The sequence below is a fragment of the Notothenia rossii genome (assembly GCF_949606895.1).
Source record: "Notothenia rossii genome assembly, chromosome: 4".
NCBI lineage: Eukaryota > Metazoa > Chordata > Actinopteri > Perciformes > Nototheniidae > Notothenia > Notothenia rossii.
In genome coordinates, this window is record NC_136902.1 from 15,250,043 (window position 1) to 15,260,401 (window position 10,359).

The window sequence follows — 10,359 nt, forward strand, 5'->3', positions numbered from 1 at the left end:
ATTTCATGTGGTATCATTTAGTAGGTTAGTTCACCCCTCATTGGTTTGCCATCTGGTGCCCTCTCAGCCTGTGATAGGGAAATTCACACTGCAATCTAAACGCTCCTGATCTTGCGCCAGAGCCTTTCCAGAAGTTTGCACAACAGTCAGTGTGCACTCCCAACCTTACTGAAACTTATCCATTCGTATTATGACAAGTGAAGCAGCCAGGACACGTGGAGTTTGAAAACAGACTACCATGCCTTTAAATGTAGGAAAGTTTGTAAATCACAAACAAGTACAAGCTAACGTGACATCACAGTTCACGCAACAAAAACAGCTGAGCTGAAGAGAAACTTAAAAACTTAAGTAAATCAAACAAGTGGGCCCGTTTACATTAGTATCACTTACCGTTGCTCTTGAAATTGACGATCCGCTCTTTGAAGTCATAGTTCTTGTAAATCACTTGCCAGACGGTTTCTGTAAAAAAAAAAAAAAAACATGATAAAAAAAATCCGCGGCTGGATCCACTTTTCGCTGATTAGCTTTCCCCCGTGTGTTTTCCCGCTGATTTTAAAAACAGTTGATCTTTTACTTTAAATATGTTTTTATTCATATTTATATTCCTCGAGTTTTTTCTTCCCCTCATTTGTGGAAGACGCCGGGCTTTGGACGCTGAGTTAGACACCAGACACTGCTCCCTCCCTTTATTGACGGGTTCCCCTTATTGCCAGATTTGCAGAGAGCCGCTGACTGGCCTCACCGTCCACATATACGCGTTTGGACCAGATAATGCTGCTTATATCACCCCCCATATGTTTCCATTTTGCACCTCGACCATACATTTCATTACTGGAGGGGAGGGGGTACTCTTTTTGTGGAGGGGGTATTTTGTGTTGCTGGGCGTAGAGCCAATTGCATTTTAAAAACAGTCAAATCCTATAAGTGTTTGAGGTAAATAACCTGAATTAAATATCTTTAAAAAAAAAGCCCCAAAAGTGACCAATTTTGAGAACTTTAAAATTGGGATAGTCTTTGTTTTCTGCAGTTTTTAGGATTGCAAAACGTGAATGACTATATGTATAGGTCAAGGCAAAACATGTGAATAGGTTTTTATTATGAAAACGGAGGGAAATAGTACAATTTTTTTTTTTAAATATTAAAAAAACAAACAAACTGCAAGTGCGATGTCAGTGTAGTCTATAGATGATGATGATGAGGAGGAAGAGGAAGAGGGGGGGCGACTTTGAGATGACATTGAGGCTGTGTAGATGGGAGTTGAGTCTCTGGTTGTTGATGTTAGACAGTCGCACAAGGCGAAGCGGCTGCTGCCCGTGTTGATTCAGCCTCCTCCTCCTCTTCCTCCTCCTCTTCCTCTTCCTCCTCCTGGTCTTCAGTACTGCTCCCCGCTGGACAGCTCCTGCTTGGACATCTCTAACGCTGCATGGTCCCTTTAAGTCTTTTAATGGAAGTAACATCTATTTATGTTCCAAGAAATATTGGGAGTTTACAACTTCATCCACAGGAGGAATCTAAGGATACCTCGTTTCGAGATTTGTGGCAGGCAGCGTATCCTCGGCGGCACACAACACAGATTCATTGTGAGTAAACTGGTTGGTGAAATATTGAGTCTGCGTGTGTGCGTGTTTGGAAACCTCATACTAACGAGTCTGGTTAATGCATGTCTCTTTTCTAATGTGTCTTTGCAGCGATTGTGCGTGTGATTAAATTGTGAATGAGACTGTCAGTGTGTTGCTGGGGTCAATGTAATGACTGCACGATGAGTTCTGCACCTACACGCTACAGCCAATTAAATGCCGAATTGATCGCTGTTTGCTCGTCTATTGGATGGTGCAAATGTGGAGACGCTTTTTCGTGCCGTTTGATAACATGTTTATTTCTCAATTAAGCGCATAGAATGGGGTGGATATTTGTGCAGCTTGGTGCGTAAAGCTTTTACGCATTGGACATCCCTTTGTCTCCAGAATGCGTTTTGTGTCCCAGTTTATTTGAGACCTCTCCGTATAAATTCTGCTTGCAATTTTGTATGTGGATAACTGTTTGGAGAATCTGCAGGTGGGAATTGTTGGACTCCACTTTATAATGCGTTATTATCGCCGGCTGTCTTGCTATTGCTGCGGTGCGTCTTGCGCCTGGAGTGCATGTTTGGATCGTGTCATTTGTCTTAAAGTTTTCTTTTTTTGTCAGAAACATCAATTTCACTTTTTTTCTGCGGCTGTATTAATTGCAGACTTTGTTAAGGCGATCATGTGTGTGCTGATCTGGTTTTGGATGCTGTTAATTGACGCGAAATATGTCGTATGTGTTTTAGTTATGGGGTAAAATCCAGCATTACTTTGCCAACGATGTTTTTTTTTATCAGTGTTTGCTGAGTTTGATATGAATGAAAATGTGTCAGGCGGTCAAATGTTCACGAGATGATAAGTGCGAGTTTTCAAATTTCAGTATAAAAGATACTGATACCTAATTGCTATTCAGTAATTCAAATGCATTGTTGAACCTGCCGAGGAGTAAATAAATGCAGTGGAAAATGTGTTTGCTTTACAATGACCGTATTTTTAGCGCCTACTGAAAAAACCGACCAAATGCTCTATTCACGATTGCAGGTTAACGGCGATTGAAGAGCCGTGTGTGCACAGGCTTCACCTCCAGACAATTGATCTAAGGGTAAGCTCTAGAAATTGCGAAACTGCTGTCTACGTGGACTGGTGTTGAAGCCTCTCGTCCGACTGCCAGGACCTTTGCAAAACCCAGAGACATGGCGACGAACGGCACCAAAACGGACGGACAGGTCACAGAACTGAACGAGGTGGCCACTAACGACAAGCCCAAGTCGCTGGACGTGAAATCCGAGAATCTAAAGGATTTGCCTGTTAGAGAAACATGGGGAGGGAGATTTGATTTTCTCCTGTCGTGTGTGGGTTATGCAATTGGACTGGGAAACGTATGGAGATTTCCCTATCTCTGTGGAAAAAACGGTGGAGGTAAACAATATTTTCACTGCTAATTTAAGCAAACTGCATGGCCCATTCAGCTCCATGATACATATTGGAGCATTTAATTGACAGTGTCGAATACATGAAAATAATAAATATCACATATATTTAGAACCATAATTAATAGACGTTGTGCTGAAGTGTTTTAAGTGATGCGTCAGTGCAGTTGACACTCTTTTTTTTAATGTATAACTTGATTTACTTTTATCCATGCAGGAGCCTTCTTGATTCCCTATTTTTTGACCCTAATATTTGCTGGGATGCCCTTGTTTCTACTGGAAACCTCCCTTGGTCAATACACCTCTATTGGAGGGCTTGGTGTGTGGAAACTGGCTCCTATGTTTAAAGGTATACTTCAAAATATATTTCTGGACAAAAGTGTCTTTATATGAAGCCTGTCTTAAAAATATGTATGGTGTTCGTTGCTTTCAATGATTTAAGTCAGGATTTATGGAGGCCAAATAACACATATATCCAATGATAGTTTTACACTGCCTAATTCATTTCTGTATGATAGGTGTGGGCCTTGCAGCAGCTGTCGTGTCCTTCTACCTAAACATTTACTACATTGTAATCATTTCGTGGGCCATTTACTACCTGTACAACTCCTTCACATATGTAAGTATTACATAGTATGCTCATGTGATTCATACAAAAGCTAAAACCAGCATAGGTTCAAGGTTGTTTCATTAGGAATTATAGCCTGTGATACGTGTAAGAAATGTAACATCCATAAAAGTGTCAAGCAGGAAAAAACATCATCATTTTTGTTTTGCAGGACCTTCCATGGAGCTCATGTCACAACGCTTGGAACACAGAGAAATGTTATACAAACTACTCCATTGTAGATACCACCAATCTCACCAGCTCAGTGGTGGAGTTTTGGGAGTAAGATATTGACTGCTTTCTTTTTGCTTTAACAACAGCAGAGCTTGCATCCCAGATACACATAAAAGAGAGCCTCCTCTGCTGCATGCTTTTTTTCCCCTGTGTGTATAATAGTCCCACTGTTGCTCGCTCTGACTTACAGGCGCAACATGCATGAGATGACCGATGGCTTGGAAAAACCAGGCCAGATTCGAGCACCACTGGCAATAACACTGGCCATCGCCTGGGTCCTTGTGTACTTCTGTATCTGGAAAGGGGTTGCCTGGACAGGGAAGGTAAGACGTTTGCCAAATGTCGGTATCCAATACATCTTATGCGATACTGCTACCCAAAAAAATTCAATATTTATCAGTCTAATATAACCTCATCATTCATTTAGACTGCAGTTAAAGTTGTCAAGATGATTTTATAATAATAGAAGAGACATCAAACACTCATGTCCACTAATCCCACTCTGCCTCATGGTGGCTCCTCTAATTCCAATTCTCCTGACATGGTGTCTATACCGAGTGTGGATTCATGATAGGAGGAGCATACGCTACAATCTGGTTTCCTCCTCTCCCTTTACTTGGAGCAGTTTCCTTCCCTTGTGATGCAGCATTTCGAAAGTTCAGTAAATCACGTGTCCATGGCAAATAACATTTGTTTTGGTCACAAAATACCCCATCCGCCTGCACACGCTGCTCACAAATTGCTTACACAGTATTATAAACGCACACAGCAATTGAAAGTGAAACTCCAGGGAATTCTTTGCCAAATATTTGGTCTCTTTATCTGTTTAGATGTTTTCTTTATTCGGAAGAAGACAGAAAATCTTAAAAACCTTCATGAAAATGTCTGTATGGTGCTCAAATTCTAAATGTTTCAATTCTGTATGCATCATACATTTACTTATAGTTCAGTGGTGTAATGATGCTGATCCTGCTGTCTCACATTGTACAGGTCGTTTACTTCTCAGCTACATATCCCTACTTCATGCTGTTTATTCTCTTCATCCGTGGGGTGACTCTACCTGGAGCTACGGATGGAATTATGTTCTATATCACCCCTGATTTCGCAAAACTCAAAGAATCTGAGGTAATCAAATATCATCATATCATTCATACCTATGTACTGCATGCCTGAGAGAGGAGAGCTCGGCATCATGCAGCTAAATGATGTGCTTCTTTGTCAGGTATGGCTGGATGCAGCTACGCAGATCTTTTTTTCCTACGGATTGGGATTGGGGTCACTTATAGCTCTGGGCAGCTATAATCCTTTCAAAAACAATGTTTACAGGTAAGACTGGTGATGATTCACGACTAAAGATAATCTCTGAGAAAGAGATAAAGAACGCTGGCAAATTGAATTTAATCAGAGCAAGTCATAATGGCGGAAGATGGCGGTAATTCAATTGCTGCTGTTTAACTGTATGGTGCTCCCATTAAAGACCATATTCAATGATACTTGGTAAGAGCCCTTTAAGGGTCTTATTAATGTGAGTTGCTGCCATGAATTGAATAACAATCTAAGGAGAAGACTGTTTCTCGATGTGAGTGCTAGAGGGAGGAAAATAACAACTGTGATTGCAAAGCCTGAATGTTATCTCCTGCAGCACCATGGTTCTAGGTCACATCAACAATTAGTTACATCAAAAATAATTGTGTTTATTTTGTGCGCTCTAGATCTACATCTACATTTATGAAACCTACATGAAATCATTTTCATGATTTATCATTAGCTCTTTAATAAGATCTGTTTTAGTCTGTCATAAACAATACAAATGTTCAAACATCTGTATGATCAAAAGAAAGGAATAGCAGTGATTTATCCTCACAACTGACCCTTTCAGACCTCAGACTCTTTGCAATGTTGAATGTTTATGGAAGCTCGATACAGAGAAAGAAAAGAGTCAAGATATCAACGGGTCTATTTCATGTTCCCTCTCTCCAGAGACTCTATCATTGTGTGCTGCATCAACTCTTGTACCAGCATGTTTGCTGGCTTGGTCATCTTCTCTATTGTTGGCTTCATGGCAAATGTGACAAAGAGATCCATAGCAGACGTAGCAGCTTCAGGTAAGATGTTCTTCTTCTTTAATGTTTCTGTCGCTGCACACACAAAAGGAGCACTGTCATTGATACTGACTACTTAATACATCATTTATCATCACTTCTATGTGAATGTGTGTGTTTGCTGTCATATCAGGGTACTATCAGTATAACCCTGATGAAATATGATTCTCCTATTTGCTATCCAGGTCCTGGCTTAGCTTTCCTGGCCTACCCTGAGGCTGTAACCCAGTTGCCCGTGTCTCCTCTCTGGGCTATTCTGTTCTTCTCCATGCTGCTCATGCTGGGGATAGACAGCCAGGTAAGGGGCTTGGGGATGATCTGCTCATGGGCTGACCTAAATATTTAAATGCAGGTACATATCATGCTGCCCACCCCTGGTCTCTGCATGATAAGCATGCAATTTGCTCCTTACGGACAGATATAGCTGAGCTTTGACATCAGCTGTCAGGTCTTTTTAAGGCAATTATATCACCTCTATGTGCCGCAGGTCTTCCTGTCTGTGTGTCTTACCCTTGTGTATGCTATTTCAGTACGAATAGGGCCACATCAACAAACAAACAAAATGTATACATGCAGTAATATAACCACCAGAACTCAAAAGAATAAGACAAAAAGGTATGACCAAATTGTAAATTGGGTAAATAGTCTTTGCATATCCGAGCTATTGCCAGAATGGCCTCCAAGAAGTGGATGCTTGGTCATTCAGAAGATTAGGTTAGTGTTTCTGTCCCATGGTTCAGTGCACACAGCAACTCTTTATCATCATCAGTCAACCTAAATACGAACATAACACTGAATAAAAAAAAGTTTCTACAAAACATTCACAGACCTCTACAAGATAAACAAAAATAACAATGCATGTATTGGAAACATATTTGTGGTAAAGAACAAAAAAGCATCAGATGCATATAGTGCACATGTCCACACTATCTTGATTTTGTTTCTATTATTCTGTTTTGCAGTTTTGCACTGTTGAAGGCTTCATCACTGCACTGGTGGATGAGTATCCCAGAGCTCTTAGGGGAAGGCGAGAGATCTTCATCGCGGCCGTCTGTTTCGTGTCCTATATAATTGGACTTTCAAACATCACACAGGTATACAGCAGAGGCGCCGTTTTTGTCATTAATGGCACAAGATAAGATTCAGCGCAGGCATCTACTTTGTGTAACTGAAGTTGTAAAACATTTCTTGTTTTTCTGTAACCAGGGTGGAATCTATGTGTTCAAGCTGTTTGACTACTACTCTGCCAGTGGAATGTGTCTCCTGTTCTTGGTCTTCTTTGAATGCATCTCCATATCCTGGTTCTACGGTGTGTGTCACAAAAACATTTAAATGTTCTTTACAATTTAACAGATTAAGGTAACTTACTATCACACGTGAAAAGTTGGGGTAGATAGGAAGGTTAGAAAGTGTCACACCTATCCAGACATGTTTGCGCATCTTCAAACGTCATTCAGCCTCAAGGTCAGGAGAACTCATGTGTTCCACCTCACCGTCCTCATCATCATGCATGGCAGACTGGCACAAAATTGAAATAAATTGGTTATGAATATTTTGATCATAGATTCATTTGTCTCGCAGGTGCGGACAAGTTCTACGACAACATTGAGGAGATGATTGGCTACAAGCCTTGTATATGGTGGAAGCTGTGCTGGGTTGTGTTCACCCCTCTCATTGTTGGTGTGAGTACTTTGAACTAATACAACCGTACATCTAATGTCATGACATGAAAAATGAAACAATAAATAAAGTCAATATTACCTGCCTGCAGCCATGTCGCAATGAGACAGTGCTGCCTGTAGTCAGTGTTGTCAGGATGCATAAAGCGTCTCGTGTCTCCCGCAGGGTGTGTTCTTGTTCAGCGCCATACAAATGGTTCCTCTCAAAATGGGAGACTATGTGTACCCAGGCTGGGGTCAGGGAGTGGGCTGGCTCATGGCCTTGTCCTCCATGATTCTCATACCAGGATACATGGTCTATATGTTTCTGGGACTCAAGGGAACTTACAAAGAGGTAAGAAGTGTATTTTCTGTTGGGTTTGTTAGGTGAATATGAGGTCTTGCTAGCCTGTTTCACCATATTTCTATCTATTCTGATTCTGCAAGTTAACCCCTTAATGATTTGTCTTGTTCTTCTCTACCAGCGACTGAGGATAATGCTCCACCCTCCTGCAGTTGTCAGGCGACCTCTGGAGAATGGACCTGAGCAGCAGGCAGAAACCAACACCGCTACCCTATCGAGCCCTGTCAACCCCGCCAGCCCTGTCAGCCCGGCCCCGGCCCCGGCTAACCCTGCCAGCCCCACCACTCCAGCTCCAGTCAGCACCACCAGCCCTGTGACTCCAGCTAACCCGGCCCCTCCGCCAGCAAATCCAACCACTGCCACTAGCCCGGTGAACCCGGCAACTAGTCCCACTGTCACCATCACCACCGCCACCACCACGGCCAGTCCGGCTAACCCTACTATCACAACTGTTAGCCCGACCTTCCCACCACCCAACCCAGTAAGCCCAACGGAGCCTATTATCCCCCCAAACCCAACGAGCCCGACCTCTAACCTGACCAATGCAGAGGCCAATGTGTAGACAACAAAGAAACCCTCATGGAGCACGTTGACAAAAGAGAACATTACAAAGGACTTCCAAGATTTTAATTGATTCACCTACCTCCAGGGGCAATATGTGATCAAAGCTGATTTTCAAACCATCTTTAATTTGTTCTGCATTTGTAAAAACCAAACCAATTATGTCTTATTGTTGGTTTTCATTCAGAAAACAATGTCAAAGACTGTTAGTGTTGACAAATACAACCATACATCTGAGTAAAAAAAAAAAAAATGTAAACATACTGTGTAATACTGTGAGAAAAGAAAAAAACAGAGATATAGTTTAGAGATTTGTTGAATATCTTCATGATTCAAGTAAATACCGTGTGAATATAGTAGATGAAGTAGTGAAAAATTGACATCATTGAAGAGTGGAAGGGATGTCAATTTTATTGTGGATGTTTACTAAACCTCACAAAGTTGTCTCTTTTCCAAACGTTGCACTCTGTGAGGTAAACTACAGGCCACAAGACAAACGGGGAGCAAGCACAATGCCAATAAGAAGTTCATGTTTAGGAGCTCTTGCAAAAGATTTTGTGTGTGAGAGAGACTGTTATTTTTCCTTCCTTTTTTTTCAGTAAAAAAAAAGGGAAAACTTTTATGTGATCGAAACATTTTTAGAATTATTTTTAGGATGTTTTATACTATATGTGTTGTGATGGAGGACCAAAATCAATAGGCAGACAAAAGCAAAAACTATGCCATTTAGTGTTTGGTTGGCAAAGCACAGGGTACAAAGAAGTACAACAAAAAAAAGCACAGGGTTAGAGAAGTGATTTACAAACATTGACTATCCTTTAATGCTGACAGTCAATCCTGTTTACGTCTTGCATGCTTTCCTCAGGAACATCAGTGAAAACGTTCTGAAATGTCTCCTGACAAACAATAAAAAAAGAAGAAGAGAGAAGGCCTTAAGCCAATACACCAATTTCAACAAAGCCATAGTCTGTTTACATGACTGGCAGAATTACAAAATACAACTTTGTATGCTAGCACAAAAACCTGGACCAACTCTGTGTTTAAGTAAAGTCTTTTTTATGTGTAATGATCAATTATAGTTTGATCAATATGTATTCAGCAATACATATGTAGATGTATAAGTCCAGGCCAGTAAGCAAGTGGTCTGTTTCTCTTTTTGTTTATGTTGTCTTTGCTTTACTAGTGAAAAGCACAAGCTTTAATTGCCCCAGACTTTTGCCATGGCTTGTTAGGACAATGTTAGTTTGCTTCTATGGCAGCTACTGTGAAAGGCATCTGGTTGAACAGAACATGTTTACTTTGAAAAGCAAAACAACTGAGCGAAAATGTGAAATGGCTACAGTTCATGTCCTGTGAATTTTGTATAAAGTTACTCTACCACAGTTTTCTCTGGAACTTTGTTGTAAAACTGTACTGTGTAAAACATGTAACTGTGAATGTCTGTAATACATTGGAAGTTATTGTCTAAATGTTGAAAAAATGGAGTTGCTGTTTTCTGCAATAATATTTTGATCACAGAAGCTAAAGCACATATCTTACAGAAATATACGAGATGATGATGACAATGAAGATACTGAGGATTATATTAAAAATAGATACTATGTCTAGTAAAACAATATTGTTTTGTATATTTTTAACTGTCTCACTGCCTAATGTAAAACATAATATAAACATGATATGTATTTAAATGGTGTCACATGATAAAGCACGATTGTTATGTTATACAAACAGAAACAGATTGAAAAAATAAAGAATTATAGAAAATATAAATTCAATATATGCCTGGCATATGTCCCTTATAGCTTGTGTGTTTCAAGTAGCAACCCCACGCTTTAACC

General features: G+C 40.5%; 1 protein-coding gene across 1 annotated transcript; it reads left to right on the top strand.

The window, feature by feature from the left end:
* Positions 1–1,297: 1,297 nt before the first annotated feature.
* On the top strand, positions 1,298–10,137 carry LOC307037769 (sodium- and chloride-dependent GABA transporter 1-like). Its single transcript, XM_079678858.1, has 15 exons — positions 1,298–1,580; positions 2,607–2,984; positions 3,213–3,344; positions 3,514–3,614; positions 3,775–3,884; positions 4,027–4,159; positions 4,827–4,961; positions 5,059–5,162; positions 5,817–5,941; positions 6,124–6,236; positions 6,901–7,032; positions 7,145–7,247; positions 7,520–7,620; positions 7,784–7,951; positions 8,082–10,137. Exons 2-15 carry the CDS (start codon positions 2,759–2,761, stop codon positions 8,520–8,522), a joined length of 2,124 nt encoding a protein of 707 aa, XP_079534984.1. The 5' UTR covers positions 1,298–1,580; positions 2,607–2,758; the 3' UTR covers positions 8,523–10,137.
* The last annotated feature ends 222 nt before the right edge of the window (positions 10,138–10,359 follow it).

Coding starts and splice junctions, on each gene's coding strand:
- LOC307037769 (XM_079678858.1), top strand. CDS start 2,759: ATGGCGACGAACGGCACCAAAACGGACGGACAGGTCACAGAACTGAAC. Junction 6,237..6,900: donor TGCTGGGGATAGACAGCCAG/GTAAGGGGCTTG, acceptor TCTGTTTTGCAG/TTTTGCACTGTTGAAGGCTT. Junction 7,248..7,519: donor CTCCATATCCTGGTTCTACG/GTGTGTGTCACA, acceptor TTTGTCTCGCAG/GTGCGGACAAGTTCTACGAC.